General features: G+C 48.9%; 1 protein-coding gene across 1 annotated transcript in view; it reads left to right on the top strand.

The window, feature by feature from the left end:
- The window catches only part of SLC24A3 (solute carrier family 24 member 3), a 426,143-nt gene that overhangs the window by 265,171 nt on the left and 138,460 nt on the right, over nt 1–22,512 (top strand). Inside the window, exon 3 of the mRNA XM_065919590.1 lies at nt 297–373. Within this exon, the coding sequence (XP_065775662.1) occupies nt 297–373 (77 nt within the window). The remainder of the gene's footprint in view (nt 1–296; nt 374–22,512) is intronic.

Genomic DNA, 22,512 nt, shown 5'->3' on the forward strand with positions numbered 1-22,512 from the left:
CCATGTTGCAGGGGATGAGCGGGAACCAGGCAGGTGGCAGGACCATGGATCCTGAGCATGTCTGCTGGGGTCACAGCCCTACGTGTTTCTAACCTGACCGAGATTTGTTGCCTCTATGCTTATCAGGAGGAATCACCAAGTTCCCAGTTAGAGATGTGTGAACTTTGAACTTACAGATGTCACTTTTCCTCATCCAAGTTCACGGTAGACTGAGGAAGGCAGTACTCCGAAGGCTTCCTGCTCTGAAATGTTGTTACCTGTGTATACTGAGCTGCTCTTCTCTCTCCATCCCGCAGCCCTGCACGAGTTCCCCAATGACATCTTCACCAACGAGGACCGAAGACAGGGGGCGGTGGTCCTTCACGTGCTTTGTGTAAGTACCCTGCTGATGGCCCCGCCGCAGGGCCGGAGGGAGAGCCTGAAATTGGGGGGTTGGGGGTGAGGGAGGGGAAGGGTTTCCCCTCCTGTTCACACACCTGCTGTGGGGTCTGTGAGCCCCAAACGAGTGATCAACAAACGTGCTTTTTAAAAGGTGTTTTTTATTGAAGCGTAATTGATATACAGTGTTTTGGGTGTACTGAAAAGTGATTCAATTATATGTGTGTGCGTGTGTGTGTGTGTACATATATACTCTTTTTCAGGTCCTCTTCCCTTCTAGATTGTTATTACAAGATATCGAGTATAGTTCCCTGTGCTTTACAGCTGATTCTTCTCATTTGTCTTACATATGGTAGTGTATATCCAAAGGTACTGTCTAAGAGGCCACAGGTGTGTATGCTAGGGGCTACATGGACGTTTTCTTTCCCCGATACCCATGCCCAGGGAGTGGGCTCTGGGGTCAAACAGAGTGGGGGTTCTCTCTGCTGAAATGCCACCTTCCTTGGGAGTCCATCCTTCCCCAACCTGCCTCTGTGAACTGCCTGTCTTCACATGGCTTTACTTTTCTCTGCAGCACCGAGTACCCTGTGACATAATATTATCTAGTTCTTTGCTTATTGCTCGTCACCTTCTCTCCCACAGGGATGTAGTTTTGTGCACAGCTGGGATGAGAACAGGGATGTAGTTTTGCATGTGGCTTCCCCCGAGACCTCTTCCTGTCGTGTGGTGGAAGAGTGTCTGGCACATAGTAGGTGGTCCATGAAAATGTGTTCTGGCTCTTAATCTCCACCTCTGGCCCAGCACTTCATCCACAGGCCCAGTGGATGGAAGGCTTTTGATTTTCCTTGTCTCCATCCAGAGAGTTTGGGGGGTGGGCTGGGTGCAGGGGTGACGCTGTCTTGAAGAAGTAGCTGCAAAACTAGTAAGACTCAGTACACATTTTCCACTAGATACATCAGTGCTCTTTCCTGTTTCCATGGCACAGGCTCTGCCTGGATGCTCTTGATTCCATTCTGGTTATTTATTGCTGTGAAACATTCTCTGAATTGGGTGACATATCAAATAACCACATCCTGTCACTCATCAGTTCCAGGGATCAATAGTTCAGAAAGGGCACAGAGGTGGGTGCTGCATCCCAGGATCCAGGGCCCAGGATGGGAGATTTGATGACTGGTGGTAACGCTGATGGCTAGGACTGGAGCCAAGGCTGCTGGAGGACACTTTGAAGAAGGCTCATCCACTCCCATGTCTGGTGTCTGGGCTGCAGTGTCTGGAGGACTAGACCAACTGGGACTGTCAACTGGAGCACCTCTGTGTAGCCTCTCCAGCATGGCTCCAGGTGGCAGCCCAGGGCTTGCAGAGGGAGGGTTGTGGTGACAAGGAGGAAGCCCATGGTCTGAGTGGCACAGCCTCTGAAGTCACACGAGTCATTTCTGTCAGCCTCTGTTGCAGTCACAAGCCCACCATAACCCAGGGGAGGGGACAGAGACCTTATTTTTCCATCCACACTACTGGCTCTGGAGTCAGACCAGATGTGGGGTGAAGCCCGGTTCTACTCTCCTTGCTTTGTGTGTGACTTCTGGCAGTACATTTACCCTCTGGCCCAATAAGCTGCCTAAGCATGACTCCTTTCCTGATGAAAGCTGTCAACTCTACAAGTCTTTCCCCACTTACCCCAACCCCTCTAAACCCTCCACTTAAAAAAGGCTCGAGGGGCCCCAAATGATAAAGCAACCTCTGCAGCCTTCCTGCCCATCAGGAGAGTCACAGGCACAGAACAGTTACTATGGATGCTAGCTGCCATCCCAGCACCAGAGAGCCTTCCCTATTGTTAGGCTGAGAAGACCTAGGCACTCCATCAGACTTGGGACTCCCGGCCGCCTCGGCGCCCTGATGCCTTGACAGCTGAGAGATGAGGTTTCCACTCTCAGCCCAAACAGCACAAGCTTCTGTCTCCCAAGGGGTGTTGTCGCAGCCAAAGGCAGGGCCCTTCCTCCCTCCTCCACTCCCTCTGGCCCCGGGATCCTCTGAACCCAGCTGAAGGCAGAGGAGGGTACGTTGCCTTGTCCTTCATGAGCCAAGGGCCCTGTAAGGCCTCTGCCATCTGGGGCAGTGAGTTCCCAGGCAGACAGGAAAGCTGAGTAGACAAAGCAGGATAATTCAGGCTTTTGCTTAAAGGTACTTTTTTTTTCCCCCTTGCCTAGAGGAGTGGATATAAGCCTGAAGCCTCACACTTTGTCATTACTGGTCTCTTATCCCACAGCCTGCCCTGCCCTCCGCCCTGCATTGTGGAAACAACAGGGCAAGGAGCCTAGGGGCCAAAGTCAGTATTCCTTGAAGACCACGCTCCAGCACCTTGAATTCCAGAATTCTCCACCCAAACAGCCTGTGTCTGCGGCCAAGGCCCACTCAGGCTTCCTCCCCAACCTGCCTCTCAGAGGCAGGAGACCCCTGTGGAGAGGCCCAACCTGCTGCCTGGGGGATCCACATGCAGGCAGGTGATGCAGGGCAGGGGTCCCAGTCCGGGGGGAGGAGGAGCCCCTCTGCTGCATTTAGTTAGGCTGGACCTGCTGGTGGCCTCCCCAGGGTCAGAGAACAAGTTTGTGTTGTCCAACCTCAGGAATATGACCCCCCCACCCGCACCCCCCCCCACCCAACCTCCACCGCAGGGTCACATGAGCCTCACAAGAAACCCTCGTGTATTGTCTGGCACATTACAAAACAAAAGCTCCTCAGTCCCGACTTGTTCAGCACTGGGACAAGCTCCACCCATCATGGTACCCAGCACACCTGGAGCTCAAGAATTGTCAGATTACGTCGTTGGGTGTAGGAAAGGCTGCCAGGGCTAACCTGAGCCATCCCGGTCGCTGGTGGGAAACAGTTAAATGCATGAGTCAGGGCTGTAGGAGCTACATACAGAATCCTGCTTTCCGCCTTCTGGGAAGCATCTCTGAGCCCCTGCAGGATGGTGGCACCGGGCTGGACCCTTCTAGCAATCTGGTCACAGCTCACTGTATTGTTCTGCAGGAGCCCACTGTATTGGAAGCAGATCCCCCCTGGATGGCTCCCGCTGTATGTGACTGCAGCCATTGTCCCCCCCCAGGGCAGGAGGAGTGAAATGAAGGCTCCAACAGTGGAGTGGGTTTGAAGAGTGGGCAGGCATTTTCCAAAGGAGAAGAAGGAAGGGGGTTCCAGGCAGGAAGCAGAAACCTGGAAGGTTTAGACCCTGGAGTTCAGGATCTAGAGGGAGTGGAAACTATGGTCTGGAGGGTGGGAGGCCCCAGTCGGTGACTCAGTCACTGGCTTGTATGTAGTCCCTCCTTGCCTGGGGAATAGAGTTAGGCATAGCCAGGGGCAACTCAGAGCACTCTTCTCCACTGTCTGGGCACAGAGGTTCAGGAAGGCCAGAGGATGGCTCAGGGCCGTGCGGCTAGGGGTCCCAGTTACCCTGATGAACACCCCTCAGGGCATCGTAAACGGGTGTTTACATCATCTGGCCTCTTCCAGTGAGGGGTGGCAGGCCCTCTTCGGGAGAGTCCCAGAGCTGTGTCCTGTCACCCAGGCCGCCCCAGAGAGAGGACCCCAGGGGCCAGATGACAGTGATTTGGGATCTCCACCAGAGCACCCAGGCCTTTTAGCATGTGTCTCAAAACCTGATTAAGCTTCACATCTAAGCTCACACACCCCGTCGCACATAGACCTCGTGAGTTTGCTTTTCATGGGAGGCTTTCTGCACGGACCCTGCCCTTGGCCTGGTGCTGGCCCGTGGTCACAGGTGCTCTGACTCCCTGAAACTACACTTTAATCTTCCCTGTCCAAGCTTGCCTTTCTTTTTTTATACTTCCCTCCTTTTTGTGAGCTTTGTGGAAATCAAGCAGCCATTTCTGGTTAAACTTTGCCCACACTGTGACTTTAATTTTCCTTGGCTCTTCCAGGTTTTGAGGCCATCAGAAACCTTCAGGCCTGAGATTCCACTAGACAAAGATTCCTTCCTACTTTCTTTACCTAGGGGTTCCTTGTGCTGTGCTGTGCTGAGTCATGTATGACTGTGACTGTAGCCTGCCAGGTTCCTCTGTCCATGGGATTCTTATCTAGGCAAGAATACTGGAGTGGATTGCTGTGCCCTCCTCCAGGAGATTTACCCAACCCAGGAATTGAACCCATATCTCGGGCATTGCAGGCAGGTTCTTTACCCACTGAGCCACCTGGGAAGCTCCTGGTAGAGTGGAAATCCGTCATCTGCAAACTTCTGTCAACAGTGAATATCCCCAGGGAAACACACTTGTCTGAGAACTTGTTTCACAGTCTGTTCTAATGTTGATCAGGATACCCTCAGTCAGGTCTTCTTTAGTGGGGATGATTGAAGCACAGGAGGGCAGGCAGATCCCAAAGGAAGTCTTGGCTTTGCAGCCTGAATTCCAACTCCAATTTCACCCCCACCTGGAGCAGGGTGAAAGCTAATTTTGACTTGCTCCTGAAGAACGGGGAGAGCCCATCCCAGGTGGGGAGAACTCCCCTCCTCTCCCTGCCTCCTCCAAGCTCCAGTCCCCTTTCAGTCCTGGGGGAGGGGCTCTGGAAGGAGCCTTACTGGACCTGGACAGATGTCTTTTCCCTGGGGCCTTGGCTGCTTCCAGTCATCTGTTTAATTATAATATCTTAAGGAATGGTGTCCTTGGATTCTCTCCCCTCCCTGGGGCTCAGAGTGCTTTTGTTAAGAGCCAAAGAATAAACTAATTGATGCACAAGCCAGTTCTCAGTGGTTGGAGGGGCCAGGGTGCCAGTAGGATGTGGAGCGGGCCCTTCTTGCCCCCACCCCTACTTGGAGAGGCAGCTTTGTACATCAAAGCTTCACCTCAGCCCCGGGGGTGATTTTTGTTTCTCCAAGGTCATTCCTTTCCTTTTTTGCTCTGAGACTGAACTCTAAGTCTATAGAAAAGTGCTATCTCATCAAACCTTCTAATGCTGATGAAGTTGTTGCCTCTCTGCTCAGTCCTGTAAAGGAGTTGCTGGCCATGTGAGCTACTGAGCCCTTGAAACTTGGTTAGTCTGACTGAGAGGTTAGTCTGATTTTAAATTTTATTTTATTCTCATTAATATAAATCTAAGTAGCCTCGGGAGGAAATGGAAACCCACTCTAGTATTCTTACCTAGAAAATCCCGTAGGCAGGGAACAGTCCATATAGGGTTGCAAAGAGTTGGACCCAACTGAGCAACTGAGCATGCATGCATGGCAAGGAGTTCCCCTAGAAGACCTAGAGATTCTAACTGAGCATCATCCCTCCTTTTGCTTGCATTGTCAACTCAAAAATCACAAAGCAGAGGTGGCTGGGGAAAAAGGTCTCCAGGAAAGAGGCGCTATTCCTTTACCCTGGCATCAGAGCGATGGCCTGGGTTTAGCAACTCACACACACAGGATGCGTAGAAGTCACTTATAAGCCACCAGGCTACCAAGATGGGATTTGGTGGGGGGCGGGGTGGGGGGAGCGGTGGGCGGGGGGAGGGCAGGGGTTATGTATATGTATAGGCTTCTTTTTTCTTAATATATATTATAGTTGGCTTACAATATTTCAGGTGCACGGCAAGGTGATCCAGTTTTACATATACACATATATTATTTTTCAAATTATTTTCCCTTATAGGTTATTATAAGATATTGACTATAGTTCTCTGAGCTAGACAATAAACCTTTGTTGCAAGATGAGATGTTTGATGAGAGAGAAGGATACCCAGATTAGGAGCAGGAGAGCTTGTGTATCACCAAAGTGCTAGGAGCTTTGGAACAAGTCACAGAACTTCTGGCCTCGATTTCCCCATCTATAAAGTGGGAGTGCGTAGTAGATGCTCAAGAAATGTTAGGTGTTTTGGTCCTCACCTTCTCCCTACCCTACATCTCTCTAAGGGTGGCTCACCTGCGCTTAGCCCACCACAAGGACCAGACTCAGACCCACTGGGAGCCAGCCCCAGCCTCATGAACACCAGGACAGGGGGGCCCAGAGGCCTTTCTATAGCTCCAAGGCCAGGGTCCTTAGAGAGAAGCTGCCACAGGGGTTTCGACATATGAAGGGACCCACAGGATCTGGTCAGCAAGGTCCTGCCAACAACTCTCTGGCCAGGCAGACGTGTTGCGTTAAGGGATTTCACCCTGGAAGAGAAAAATGATTAGAAGAGCTTGTGGAATTTCCTGTTTACTTTTGCAAAAGTGCTGAGCATGTCCTTAATTTGTCAGTGTCAACACAAAGCTAAAACTGGTGTCCAGAGAAGATTAGCACAAAGAGGGTAAATTACGTTTCGAAAGATCTAAAGTTACTGACTCCTCTCCTTGCGTGAGACCCAGTTCAGACAGCCAGAGTCTGACCATCAGGCCCCATGAGCTGCACACAGGTTGGCCAGTGGTTGGTTCCCCAGGACCTCAAGCTGAATATAAAGCCTGGTGGTGGTTTAAAGCATACCCTTTGAGTGAAACCCACCTGAGTGTCAGTCCTGGCTTTTCCACTGATTAGGTGCATAGCCATGGACGATCTGCTTTGCCTGATCAAGCCTCAGTTTCCCCGTCAGTCACTGGAGGTGAATCTGGCTGCTTTCAGGAACATATGAAGGCATGTGGGCAGAGTTCTTGGTAGAGTATCTGGCACTGCTGGGATAAGGCTCCCCTGTGCCCACTTAGTATTTACATCTTGGTGTGCCTGCCTGAATCCCAGTTCCCAGCTCGTATGACTCCAGGCTTTTGCTGACCCCCAGAGCCCATTCTGCCAGAATGCAGGGCAGCCCAGAAGTACCAGGAAATCATCAGCCCCAGAAGTAGCCCTCAGTCAGAGAGGGGTTGATGGATAAATACCTTGGTTCCCTTATGCCTCAGATGTACACATGGAAACACATTCAGCCCTGTCTCTCCCAGGTGCCCCAGCAGGTGCCTCTCTAGCATCTTACGGATAACACATCTGGATCAGCAGCACCATTCCTCCCCAATCTATTTTCCTGCTCTTTTCTGGATGGGGTGGGGGGGTCACTTTCTGAGACTCCCCACTCCCAGCTATAAGACTTGCACTAGAATCCTGGAATCTAGTTCTGCTTCTAGGGTAAAGGCTTAATAGATACTACCTACCATTATTGTTGAAGTTCCCTCATGGCTCAGCAGTGAAGAATCCGCCTGCCAATGCAGGAGATGCAGGTTCGATCCCTGAGTCGGGAAGATCTTCACAGGTGGAAATGGCAACCCACTCCAGTATTCTTGCCTGGAGAATCCCATGGACAGAGGAGCCTGGTGGACTGCAGCCCATGGGGTCACCAAACAGTCACACACAAACTGAGTAAACAACAACCATTATTATTATGCACATCTGTTCTCTCTCTAAAACCCATGAGGCTATAGAAGATGCAAAATTATAAGAATCCAGCCCCTTCTGGACAGATGCTACATGTGTTCATCTACTGTCTCTTTGATTCACATTTTGAACCCAGTGCAACAGAGAGAAGCTTAGAGAATGAGCTTGGAGCAGACAGTGTTACCTTTGATCTAATGAGGAGCCCCAACTGGTGATGGGAGAGAGCAGGCACATTGCTTAGATACCAAATATTTACCTAGCAGGACCAGACACTTGCAGCCTACTGTATGCTTCTCTTCATCTTATTTATCTATCAATAGTTTATCGTTATTGATAGTAATTTATTATTATTGGTCCACTCGTCCCCACTCTATTTTGTTTTTCTTTATTTTGTTACCTACAAGGCAAAGTTAATTTATGTGTTCCTCTGAGATGACATTGCCAATGTCCCAATGTGAACAATATTCTATACTGACTACAATTTTACAGTATCTTTCCTCTGAAACCACCGACTCCAGTTACATGCCTGTCTCCACGATGTTGGTGCTGCCAGGCAGCTTGGGCTTTGCAGAGCCCCAGGGAGCTATGTCTGTAGCCCCTACAGAGCTGTGTCTGTTTCCCAGTTTCACAAGGACTCAGAGTCCTTTCTGAACATGTGGTCCAATATGTAGCATCTGAACAAACACGTCATTGGTGACAATCACAGTGTTCTTTCCCTGAAGCATTGGCCTCTGTCTGCTGAGATGTTATTTCAGCAGCTGAAGCTGGTGCCTGAGTATGAAAACCACCCAAATGTGTTCTCAGTTAAGGAGTGGGCAGAGGTGGGGTTTGGGGTGTAGCTTTGGCTAAGCCCATTCACCCTGGGGGGCACAGTGAGGAAGGAGCCAGGATTCTTCTGCCACATCTCTCCCCACCCCCGCTTCCCTGAGATCCCGAGAGCTTCTCACCCTCTTCAGAGGCTCCTGAAGAGTTTCCAGAACTGTTCCCATTGCTAGTCCTCTCTTATTCTCACACTTAAGGAATCTTAAGGAACCCCAAAGATAACTTGCCCTTTCAATAAGTGACCCTCTTTCTTTGGGGAATTTAGAACCAGATCCCAAGGAGCTGGTTTAGGGGATATTTGGAGTAAACTGTCAGCCATCAAATATGCCCCTCACTGTCAGCCCAAGGACCAAGATGGCACCCACCTACCCAACTCCTAATCCAACGGGTGTCCTCCACTCCTGGGACACCTGTGACACCCTCTCTGAAAGTCTTGTTTCCTAAGGCTTGCTTCATCTTACTCCCAAGAATACCAGGAGCTGTTTGCAAATAGATTTCTTGATGAAAAGCTCTTTTGCCTGGAAATGACAAAGCAAGAATGCAAATTAGGTCCACCTGTGGCCTCATCCTTGTCCCGTGGCTGGGGATGCTCTTCATGGACTCTCGTGATGCATTCTCAGAATACAAGGCACTCTCCTGGCGTGGGAGTGGATTCCAAAGATAAACATGGAGTCTGTCTTGTCAGCTATGTTATTAGTGCTTTGATGGGCCTCATTTTACATACAAAATTAGAAGACTGATGATTTACTTTTTCTCCTCTTGAACTGTTAAAGCTGTCTTTTCCTCAATGCTATGAACTAGAGGGATGAGTGCAGCTAGCAGAGTGGTTTTCAGTATCTGAAACTGTGATAGGACCAGCAACTTGGCTTGTGCTGGCCCTCTCATCCTCTCCTGGACACAGGCCCAGCTTCATATGACTTCATTTCTTTTCTGTTTTACAGAGTTGGCTTGAGGCAAGACCTATTACTCTCCTCTGCAGAGGGCAAGTTCCAGAGGGCAATTTTATCCCCAGGCTCATGTGCACATCCATCTGAGTGCACACATGACACGTACAGATGCTTATCTACGGATACCATAACCCTCTTTTAAAAGGCAATAGGAAAGACATTTTACCATCTTAGGCACAATTACTTAAAGTGGGATTCTGGATAAAGGAGTGTGTGTGAGTGTGTTTAATTTCTTCCTTGGCAACTCAGCACTCCATTGAAGAGGGAATGTAGATTGATATGGAGTTGGAATATAGTTTGAAATGGAGCCATGGGTTTTTAAAAGACAACAAACCCTCTGGCCCCTTAGGTTGGCCATCTCAGAAACCATCCATTGAATTGCACAGGCTGGAATCTTAGAAATCAGCCTTAACTTCTTTCCCTCCTACCCCACCTCCATCAGCCCATCCTGGCCTTTCCACCTCCAACTTGTGTCTTCATCCTCATCTCATCTCCATCCTCCCTGGCATGGCCATTGTCCAGGCTGCCATCACCCTCCCCTGGACCAGGATCCACCCCCCCATGTCCACGTCCCACACAGTGGTCCAGGCAGTCCTTTAATGATATATGTGGGGATTGGACTGCATGTTCTGGGTCTGCCCACCTCTCCACATCCATGTCCTACCCTCTTCACCCCCAGCACTCTCCCATCCCACAGACCTTCCTTGTGTTCCTCAGTCATTTCAAGCTCATCCCACCTGGGATACCTGGGTGCACCCCTTCCTCTGATTCCACATCGACCCTCTATTTTGCTGCCCTGTGCAGTTTTTACACATGTCTTGGTTCCCACGTGTGAACACTCGCTAACTAGCCACTGCCTGAACGTTTTGCTCCACTCTTTGCTGGCAATGGAACCAGATTTTTCTATACCAAAAATGGCAAAAAGTGAATCCTCTTGTCTCCCTTGCTATAGTAAATAGACAAGTCAGTTCAGAGAGAAGTCTGTTCAAACTGGAAAGAACTCAGGATGACTAACGAGATGATTTACTGTGTCTTCCCTTATAAAATTAGCTGGTCCTCGTCTTTTTTAAAAAAATAAAAACTGATAGGAAGGGAAAAGCTCTTCTGTGAGTGTATTCATCTCTGTGTGGTTTAGTGATGGTGTAGGCACGAAGATGCAGCGTGGGAAGGGAGGGGAAGGGGTGTCCTGCACTGTGAGATGTGGCAGAGACTGGAATGTTTCCCATGTGATCTTTCTAATAACGAGATAAGAGTGTTTGAACACTGGCAGGAGAGCTGTGCTGCTTTGAATGTCTTCAAACCAATTGAGTGCAGAGGGTCTCTCTCTGTTTGTCTTTGGGATAAATGGGCAATGGCACCATTCACCAAAGGAGAAAGAGTGTGACTGGTGAGGATGTCACTATTGTGTTGATTGCAGTGGTGCTGGACCAGTCTGTCCCAAGGCTACCACTGTCCAGCTCTACGACCTTGAGAAAGTCACTAGCCTTTCTGATACTTTGGCCTCTTCAGCTGTAAGTGAAAAAAAAAAAATTCTCAAGGTCCAGTCCAATTCCAAGAGCCACAATTAGTGCAGTAAAAGACAAAAGGACTCCAGTCTCTGGTCAGCCATGACACTGTCCAATTTCCTGGGACTCAGCCCCTTCTGAAGAGCTTGTACTGCCTGGAAACACACAGGAGTATCGATATTGCCCAAGTGAAACTCAGCAGGCTGGAGTTGGGAGCTTGAGCTCTGGGCTTGGGTACAGACAGGCACTTTCTGAGGCTCTGTGCCTTCTTATTACAAGAGAACAGGCTCATTTCCATGGCCCCTGGGGTTAGATCAAGTCACATGACCAGTGTGGGCAGAACAAAAGTGGGCAGCTGCTTCATATGTGGAACAGGACTCTTGTAGAGAGCCAAGAGCCACCACTGCCCCCAAATAATATTCATGGCAAAGGGCCAGATGCTAGACAACTCCAGCCTCAGTTTGCCAGTGGTCCGTGCACTGTAGTCCGTCACTTGCGCACGAGTCCAGGGCATCAGGGTGGGAGCCAAGCAGAAAGGTCTCCCAGTGTTCATTGCTCAGTTGAAGGTCAGTCACAGGGTAACAGGCCCCTGATGCCTCGTGTCATTTTTTCAGCCACCAGTATACCTGGCACTGGTTCAAGTGCATCAGGAATCTCCCAGAAGCTCAGAAAGGCAACCAAACAAGTAGATAGGAATTTCTTCTCTCCCATTAAGATGCTGACATGGGAAAGTGGCAGGGAGCACCAGGGCTTGTGTGCACACATGCTGCACAAACAGGGCATCCAGCTGGTCCACTCCAGGCCATGAAGGTAAAGGCTGGGGGTGGGAGACGGACATTGGCTGCGGGTCTCCCACAGTGGGAGGAGCATGCCAGCATCTTCCTCTCACCTTACACCTTAATCCTCCCATTTTAGATAAATGAACAAACTGAAGTCTGGCAGAATAAACAGCCCAAAGAAGCAATTGCTGACACCATGTTTAGACATGTTGCATGTTTAGACATGTTACATAATTACCTCAGCTTCAATCAAATGAAGACATATTGATGGAGAGATTTGTCAGTGAGCAGTGCAGGATGGGTGGTAGTCCTCCCCTCCCAGGGGGCTGACAAATGTAAGACTTGCGCTGGGAACATCGCACAGAAATGAAGGATGAGATGCTCAGAGCTGCGTGTTCATTGGCTTCTCCTGCAGGAGCCAATCTTGTTCCCACTTTGCAGATGGGTCACTAAGACCCTGAGAGGGTCCCATGACACAACACCTAGGACACAGGGATTATTTCCTCTTTTCGCAGGTGAGGAAACTGAGGCATGGAGAAATCAGGCAACTTGCCCAGGGCACAGAGCGCAGGATTGACAGCTGGGGTTGGACCCAGGTGCAGGGCTCCTGAGTCGGGGGGCGATGGGGGGAGAAGTCTCCTTCCATGGCAATGATATGAGTGATGACTTTGGAAGTGACTCCAGGCATGGTCAGTAGACGCAGTGTTTGATAGTTTTCAAAGCCTTTTTGCTGGGCACAGCTCTAGAAACCTCCAGTTCTTAAACTGCCAGAGGACCCGGGGTTGTGGGGTGGACTCTGGGACTGTGGCCATGCTGCAGGGCAGTGTCACCAGCCTTGGGTCCAGCACCAGCGTGGGCTGGTCATTGTTGGACTGCCTTCATATCCCTCCATGTCCAGATCCCTGAGTGCCTTGTTTCTGCCCACATTACTCCCCCATCCGTGCCCCAAGGAGAGGGGCCATCTGGCCAGACCCTGGTCACGGCTCTGGCCTGGCCCTGCCCTGCCCTTTGCTCTTTCACTAGCAGCCAAACCACGTGAAAGAGCAGGAGCCAGGGGCAGAGGGCTTGCGAGGCTCAGCTGACTCTATCTGTGCCCCTCATTTGTCTGCAATTCCAGAAGCCTTTGAAGAGCACTCGTGATAATTACAGAATTCCCACATATATTGATTAGAAACAGCTACATAAATAGCACAGCTTGGTATTTACAAAGTGCCATTTTCTGTAAATAGAGAATTTTGGCAACGACTTCCAGGCAGCTCATCCACCTTCTGGAGGCAGCACTAGTCTTGTTTTAGTTCTTTCTGGAGGCTTCTTCATGTGCCCTCTTGGTGGCCTGTCCCTCGGCCTCCGCGGGTACAAGGAAGCCTCCAGGTGGTCAGGAGCCAAGAGCAGAGACACCCCCATCTATTCCATAGCATAGGGACACCTGGTTGCCATCAGAGAGATGTCTCGACCACCTGCCACCATCTCCGGGTTGACACCTGACCCCAGTACAATCACTTGGGCTTCTCAGAGGATCTGTGGTCTTCAGGTTGGAAATCAAGGCTCCTCTATTGATCGGTTACAGAAACTATAAGTTATTGTCTGACTATGTGCTAAATGCACGGTTTCTCACAATCTTTTAATATGCAAATTTGGGCCATGAATCTCCGTATGGGAAGTGTAATAGCATGGTTTTCAAAGCTGATCACAGAATTCTCCTTTCACAAGTACTTTACAGTTTGCTAAAGTCCTACTTTGAGTAATGATGACTAACCACCCTCAGGGCCCATTAATGATCTTAGCTCTGAAGGAATGATACTGCATCAGTAACCTTATGCTGTGTAACAGAGGAACCTCTGTTTTAGTAGCTTATACAAGCAACCACTTATTTAGCTGTGGTTCTGTGGGTCAACAATTTGGGCAGGGCTTACCCAGGTGGTTCTTCCAGTGTTGGCTAGGCTTCCCTGTGTGTATCTCATCAGTTGTCAGTAGCCAGGGGCCTGTCTTTGGACAGATGACTGGCTATCAGCTGGGGTCACATGTTGTGTCCTCCTCCAGGGAACTAGCCTAGGTTTCTTCACATAACAGCTAAAAGTGTCCCATGAGATAATCAGAAGCAGCCCTAAGCTCCCCTCTGGCATGGTATCACCTCTGCTGTATCCCGTTGGTAAAGACAATTCACCAAGCAACTCCCTTGGATCCTCAGCCAAGGAGAAACAAGCCTCAGAAAGTGGAGACTCCACATTTCTAGGCAGGAGGATCTTTGGAGAGGTGATTTGATTGGGAGAACAAGGCTGGCATTCTTGTTGAATCTGTGTGTGTGGAACAAAGAAAAAGGGTTTTGTCCCTAGATGGCATGTTTGTTTGGGGTGTCAGGACATGGAGGGTCAGCTAATTGAGATTATACAAGACCAAAACCACCCTAGAATCCACTTCTTCGTGACCCCATAAGAGGCGAGTCTCAACTTTTCTCTACCAATAAAATAGAATTCTCAGGCACGAGAACACACCAATCAGAAACAACCGGAAATGCTCCCATAGTCGCTCCAGGATAAAGTTCAGTTCTTTATGTTGCTACAGCAAAATGGGGTGGGGCACACCCAGAGGTGCTTCAGGAGCATCTCTGAAAGGGGGAAGTTAACATGAGCTGCACGACTCTGAGAAGGGATGGCAGAAAGAGGAGGAGGCCTGGAGTGGATGCATCTCCATGGTGTCTGTGCAGGCAGCAGTAGGATGTCAGCAGGGATGCTGGTGTCATGGGAGGAGGGAGCAGCAATCACCAGGCAGGCAGGATAGGGGGGTCACTTGGGGTTTGGGGTTCAGTTTTATCCATGTAGTATTAGACACTTTGTTCAGAATCTATAGGCCTATGTAAAAATGACCGAGCTCTGTGGGGAACACTGGGCTTTGGTCACCTGTGGGCAGATGTTTATGTCACCCTAGGCCTGGATAGAAATTGATCAGTTAGAGACTTTATCATGTGCCAGCCTCAGCCATTTGCTGTCACCACCCTATGCTTCTCTAGTCATGTTGAAAGCATGGCAGCCTCAAGAGTGAACCCCCAAATGGAACAAAGAGTTGAGCTGGCAGCTGGCAGGCAGCCTAGACCCTCCACTGGTCCATCCCACTGGCTACAGGAAACACTACGCTGGTGGGCACCGCCCAGAGGACCCCTTGCTTTGTCAGCTTTGAAAGGACCACATGCAACGGAAGAGTGACTGTTAGAATATCCTAGAACAAGTCACTTGATCGCCAACAGGAAGGCAAGCACGTGGCTACCTGTCCCTGCTGACCTCATAGGTTTCCAGGGAAGTTTGTAGAAAATCATTCAGGAAGCACTTTGAGAGGCCACCACTGGTACACATGGTCCTTCTGGATAAATGATAAAATGGCCCCCCTTCCTGGGTGAAGCAGCCCAAAGTAGGCTGCCTCCCCGCAGCTGAAAGGACTGTGCAGTGCAGACACAGCACAGCTATTCCCAGCAATCTCTGCGGTCTTTGGAAGAAAGTTTTCTCTTGGTGATCTGTAGCAGTATGAGGGCATGGCCATCGTTCTGCTTAGTTCAGTACTTTACTTGAGACCACTGTTTGCTCAAGCACATAGCACTTAATAAAGAAGATTCTTACCCTAGATCAATCAACCAACAGATACACAGTTGATCTCATTATTCACAAATTATGCATTTGCAGATTCGCTTACTTGCTAAAATTTATTTGCAGCCCCCAAAGCAATATTTGCACGTGCATGTTCTCAGCTGAGGTTGAGTGAGGCAACTGTCAACAAGCATCCCATTGAGCCTACATTGTGCCACACTCTATATTTTTGTGCTTTGGGAGGGGATGAGGATGAGGTTGCTGTTTACATTTGCCTCTGAGCACAATGCTGAAGTGCAGTCTAGGGTTCCTGTGCATGAAGGCTGGGATGCGCACGATGGAGAAAATATTAATACACATGTTAGATGAGTTTCATTCAGGCACAAGAGACATTGGTGTCGGCCGTGAGTTCAATGCTAACAGCTCAAGGGTATGTGTTAAGGAAGGTGTTTTTAAAAAGAAACGCACATAAAACAAGATTCTGGATTGATCCTTTGATGAAAATGTTGTGCCCTAAGCCTCACAGGAACCTGACCCTCCATTCCTCCAGGAGGAAGGGGCTGGTCCTCACTACTTTGGTGTTTGTAGTGACTTGATGGAATATGACCACTGAAGGCTGGGCTATGTCAACATCGTTCTCATGTACTGCAGCGGAGCAGTGTGGACCACCCACCTCAGTGCAGCAAGATCTCTGATTTCAGGACACACCTTGTGTTGGTTTTGGGGGGCAGGACTGCACAGTTCTGGGTGGGTGGGCAGCAGGAGGCCTGTCTTGGAATTCCACCTCCCCCTAGGCCTGTGGCACGGCTGTGTACTTGTTACATGACCTTCCTGAGGTGAGTTTTTCCTCCTCGAAGACAAGAAGATATCACCTACATCATGAGGATGCTGTGAGGATGATGGAAAATATATATAAAACACTGCCCAGCCACAGCTTCACCAAGTCCTCAGTGAGTGTTGGCTGTTATGAAAGAGATGATGCCAGCCTTTCTCAAGAGGAGGCAGGGAGCAGGGCCAGACAGAAGAGGACCAGGTGAGACCAGCATTTTCTTTCAAGCACTTTGGATTTCCTGAAAGGTAAAGATACCTATGTTCCTGTGCTAGTACCAAGACCCCTTCAAGAGCCAAACATGAGTGCATTCGAGACTGTCTGTGTACATGGCCCTCTCCATCAGTGGAACGTGGAGGGTCAACAGCATTTTCATGTGCCCTGTGGTTACCAGAGGGCTTCCCTGGTGGCTCAGATGGTAAAGCATCTGCCTGCAATACAGGAGACCTGGGTTCAATCCCTGGGTCAGGAAGCTCCCCTGGAGAAGGAAATGGCAACCCATTCCAGTATTCTTGTCTAGTAATTCTCATGGACCGAGAAGCCTGGTAGGCTACAGTCCATGGAGTTGCAAAGAGTCGGACACGACTGAGTGACTAACAGTGGTTACCAAGCTCACATGCACAGCATGCTAATATACTGAGATGAGTTGTTGGGGCAAGGAATAGAGATTTTATTTAGAAAGAGAGCAGACCCTGAAGATGGTTCCCAAAGAAGCTTCTTGCCAGGGCATCCTTCTAGATATACCTCAGAGAGGTACAGCCTGACTAAAATGAAAGACTGGAAATCCCAAGTGTTACCAAAGATGTGGAGTAACTGGAACTCCCATCTACTGTTGGTAGAATTATACATTAATGCAATCACTTTGTTAAACTTTTTGGTAGTAAAGACGGAAGTTTAACAGCAACGTGGAGTTGCACTGTGACCCAGCAATCCCACTTCTAAGTATCAACAGAAACGTATATTATGTACAAAACAGAAGTACTAGAATGTCCATGGAAGCACCATTTGTAATAGCCAAAGCCCCGTCGGTAGTGCAAGGAATAAGTAAATGGCAGTCACATCACACAGTGGAAGACTTCACAGCCAGGATAATGACCTGCTCTAGAGCTACGTGCATCAGGGTGGTTGACCCTCACACACAGGGTACTGAGTCGGACACAGAGTGTGGACTCTATGATTCTACTTCTATTAAGTACAAAAACAGATACAAGTCAGGATAATGGTTCATCTTAGGCTTAGTGACTCTGAAGGGTCTTGTGAGGTACTGGTCAAGTTCTCTACTGATGCCATAAGTACATTCTGGTGTCAAAATTGACCAAGCTGTTCAGTTAAAGCATGTCCATTCCAATAACAAGGAAAACATAAATCAGAGCCCCTGAGTCACTGGTGAGATGGCAGCCGGAGCATAGAGGCTGCGTTCTGCCCTCTGCGGCCCCGGGCAGCAGCTCCGCTGGCTGAATGTGCTCTTCACACCAACAGCCCAAGAGCTTGCTGAGCCTGCCACTCACAGCCGGCCTTATCCGGGACTTCAAGTTGCCAAGGGCACAGCTGTTAGGGTCACGTGTGGGTCCAGACCCTGAACTGATCTTTCCATTCTGGTGGTTGATGGACATCAGTACTCAAACACCACGTTCCTACTTGCTATAATCTGCTCCATTTTACAGATGAAGAAACTAAGGCTCAGGGAGGACAGGCAGCCCATCCAAGCTCACTCAGGGAACATGTTCAGAATTCGAACCAGTCTCCCAGACTCCACAACCTGCCTTCTAAGTGGCGGGCCCTCCTGTCAGGAGAGCATCCTGCCCTGGCACAACCTGCGCCACAACCTGCACAACCACAACCACCTGAAGCCCTTCACACACTTCTCTCTTCCACAGTGCCCATTTAAAATGCAGATTGATTCTTTAATCTGCCTTGAAAACACAAGAACTGTTCCTTTACAGAAATGTGAAACCAGAAGGTTCTCAGAGGCCGGTAACACCAACTCCTCCACATTGTACATTCCAAACAGTATGGAAGGGAGGAAGCCGGTGCCAGAGTGAGGAATAAACATCCCATGTGTTATGTGTGGGCGGTTAATATTGCATAAAGACTGGCGAAGCGGATTTCCTGACATTCTGTGCCATAGGAATGGGGGAGCATTTGCATTTGATTTGCTTTATTTCCAAAATTATTTTCAGAAATGGGAAAGGCAGCCGAGAGGAAAAAGCAGAACATCTCGGATCTTCCTTTCCTTCAGTGTGGTCCTAACTCACCTGTCACAGTCGCAAAGATCAATGACAAGTATTAATAAAGAGAAAATCTATTTCAATAGCAATGTCACTTTACATATACTGAAATGTATAAACATTGAAGCAATTAAAAATTACAGATAACTTAGTACTCTCCCATGCCCCTCTCCTGCTTCCTATAGGATTACCCTGAAAAACCACGCACAGTAAGAATGTCGACTGGTGACGACTTGAAAGCTGGCTAGTTTAACAAACCTCATACATTCAGCTCGTGTTCTGGTTTAAGAGCAGTTTTTTACTTTTAGTCTTCCTTTAGAATGAACATATTTTGCTTAAACCTTCCTTTTAGGCTAAATCCATGATGGAAACTTTTCAGACAGAGAAGGATGACATGTGTTAAAGACTTAGCAGCAGTACTAATGATGACCGTGGCAGTGCCCTGGGAGATGTCTCTAGACAGTGCTCAGGCTGCCCTGATCCTGCTCCATCCACACACATTTTGTGCCTTTGGGAATGGGGCTCCTTATCCACCCAGACATCTCCTTCCTTCCTTCTTTTCAGCTTCCTTCCTAAGTCAATGTAAAATGTCCATTCACAAGTATCACTGTTTATTTTTTGCTATCCCTGGTTCGGATATCATGAAGGAAGAGGATATGGAGGCGGAATCCAAGGAGGCAGAAAACTACCCCCTTCCCCATTTGCTGGAATCACAGACCCCTGGCATCTCAGTCTTAGGCTGCATGATCTCATTAGTCATCAAAGTCATTTCTAAGGAACTCAGTCATTATTTCCAGAATGTCCCCATTAAAATATGAAAAGCTTACCTGAAATATAAGAAAATTTGACATCTTTAAAATAAAAAGGTTGGGGAATGTGCTTACTGGTTGGGACTTTAGCAAGCAAGCCTGTGGGATCCAAACCATTGGTAACTCCCAATGAGATTCCAAGGGTTCCCACCTGGCAAAACATTATCAAGTCAACCAACCAATTTGGAGGACCTATAACTGGGCTGGATGGGGGTGTCAGAAGGGGAGAGACAGAGTCAGTGTTGAGAGGCAATGCCCAGAGTAAATACTCCTGAACTGGGTAATGAATGCTGAGGCCCAGGTGAAATTACACTCCCACCTACACAGAAACCCTGGAATACGTGAAGCTGGCAGATGGTGCGTCTATGTGTTTATCAGGTACTGAATATATGTAAATATGTAATCACTTATTACTCGGAATCAGGGGACCAGAATAAGGGGCTGGTCATGTTTTTGCAGGGTTTCCCAGGTGGTGCTAGTGGTAAAGAACCTGCCTGCCAGTTCAGGGTACCTAAGAGATGCGGGTTTGATCCCTGGGTTGGGAAGATCCCCGGGAGGAGGCACAGTAACCCAACCCAGTATTCTTGCCTGGAGAATCCCCATGGACAGAGGAGCCTGGTGGGCTACAGTCCATGGGGTCTCAAAGAATAGGACGCAACAGAAGCAACTTAGCACGCACGCAAGTTTTTGCAGACTAAATTTCCTGTTTTCCTCTTACTGAGAATGCAAGCTAAAGGGCAGGTTTTCCTGCTTCAGGTAAACTGACTGGAAGTCAGGACCCATGCTGCCAGGGAAAATCTGCCCTGTTTTGGTTTTGAAGCTGCAGAGATGGGATTTTCCTGCTGTCTCATGGTGGCTGTTTCATGTGACTGCAAGATGAACATTAGCGTTTGGAGAAAGTCTGAGTTTGGGGGCCCGCTTCTGTTTCCATCCACATTTATGGCAGGATAGTCACTCCAGAAACAGGGCAGCATCCCAAAATGAGAGTGATAGGAAAGTCTCAGGGTGTAGCTGTGGGGTGGTGTACATCTCTGGTACTACTGTGTTTAGAGAATTGAGCTCTGTCTCAGTCTGTGCCTGAGGGAGAAAGAGGAAAGAATGTTGAAGGGCATTGCCTCTCAACACTGACCCCATCTCTCCACTTCTGACTCCACCCAAGGGATGGCTGTTGATTAATGGGGAACGGGGGATAGGAAGGGAGGAAGTGAAAGGCACCTGAGGTCACAGACTTGTGGAGGGGACAAGAGACAAGAACACTCGGCCTCAGTTGGGCAGTTGATCTTTTATCTCAGCCAAGGTCTGTGGAGCAAGAGTGAAGGTCAAAGCCAGACCACCTCCTAGTCACAGAATGACCCATTAGAGTTACTAATGCCCTGCAGTCTCATCTGTTAAACAATGACACTTGCCACATGGACTTAAAGAAAGAATCAAATTAGGGCTTCCCCGGTGGCTTAGTGGTAAAGAATCAACCTGCCAATGCAGGAGACACAGGTTCGATCCCTGGTCTGGGAGGATCCCACATGCCATGGAGTAACTAAGCCCGTGTGCACAACTACTAAGCCTGTGCTCCAGAGCCCAGGAACACAACTGTTGAAGCCCCTGTGCTCCTAGAGCCTGTGCTCCACAAGAGAAGCCACTGCAATGAGAAGACTGTGCACCCCAACTAGAGAGTAGCCCCCACTTGCTGCAACTAGAGAAAAGCCCACATAGCAATAAAGACCTAGCACAGCCAAAAAACTAAATAATAAAAAAGTTTTAAAAAAGAACAAAAAAAAAGAATCAAAGTATGTATGTAAGACACGTGCCTGAGACACTGTAAGTCTCACTAAATGGGATGTTTATTACCATTATCAGGATTTCATTTATTCTCCAAATAAGCCAGGTGGGTATGTCTTCCTCTTCCCATTTTATAAGCTAAAAATCAAAGCTCTATTGTGTGAAGTCACATCTTCAAGGTCATACATCTAGTGAGATGGTAAGGGAGATGTGGTCCCAGGGGTGTGTAATTCTCAAGCAGGTGTCACTGGCCCTGGAGTGGGGGGTAGGCATGGCAGGGAAAGGGAAGTCTGGATAAAGGAGGGTTTTTGCAGAGAAAGGGAGTTCTGTTTTGAAGTTCTGGGTCCTAGAAAGTGTTGGGACAGCTGGTGATCCTGGGCTGTCCTCTGGAGGACCTTGCCCACAGCGTTCATTCTACAAGTGTGTATCAAGGTCCTGTTCCATGCTAAGCAGCTGCTGGCACTGGGGATGCAAAGGCAAGTGACAGGGACGTGGCCAGGAGGCTTTGCCAGGGGCCCCAGGGTGGGATGGGGAGGCTTCAGAGGAAGCACTGGATCCTGTGCTCTGAGAAGAGCTCGGCCCCACACTTTATAGGTGGCCACAACCTGCAAATGTTGGCTACACTGAGAAATAAGCTAGGTTTCCAGGGACAGCTGGTCACCTAAGGGTAAGTGTCTCTGCAAAGAGGATAGCAACACTCTGAGCTTCAGAATCCAGTGCTGCCTCACGTGCAGTTCCCAGTGTGAATGGCATGGTTTTCCTTTACATAGATTCCAGGATGTGTTCGCTGATCTGAGCTGTGAAACAGTGTCCTGGAGCCCACACAATCATTCCTGTTAACTGCCCTTATCCCAGGTATTTTCAGAGCCCTTCCTTGTCAGGGAAGAGTTTAGGGGTACACAGGTCCCTCTAGAAAGTCAAAGTCCTTGTGTTATTACATAGCCTGGCCATCTTCTAGGTGCCTGTATTTTGCCTGCAAAGAGTTTGGACCACTTTTCAAAGTCAAAACTGCCCAGTAAGCACCTCATCTACCACATCTGAAGTTGTCAGAAAGGATCAGTCACAGGCTGAGAAAATGATTCCAGAGGACAGTGGTGACATCCTGGGCTCCTCCCCCAAGCAGCCCTGAAAGCTGCCCAGTGCACACCTGTCCCCATAGAAACCCAGCCAGGTGAGACCACGCCAACTTCCTTTGGAGAGAAGAGGCTAGAACTGCATGGAGAATGGATGTTTCTCATTTCCCGTCTTTCTTCTGAGTTTCCAGCCAGACAGGCAGGGTGTAGCAAGAGTGTAACCAAGGAGATTGAAAGAAAAAAAAAAAAAAAAAGCCTAAAAAGCACACCTGAAATTCAATGCTTATGCATAGATATATGAGGGAAAGTCTGCCCGAGTGACATCATTCTTGTCCCAAATTCTCCAGGGGGAGGTGATGTTGGTGTGGTTAATCACCACCACACCAACTCTATCTAGGGGCATCACCTCACATGGGACAATAGCAAAATGAAGAACTTGGTGAGCATCTGACACCATACACCAAACTCT

This window comes from Muntiacus reevesi, chromosome 2 (assembly GCF_963930625.1).
Source record: "Muntiacus reevesi chromosome 2, mMunRee1.1, whole genome shotgun sequence".
NCBI lineage: Eukaryota > Metazoa > Chordata > Mammalia > Artiodactyla > Cervidae > Muntiacus > Muntiacus reevesi.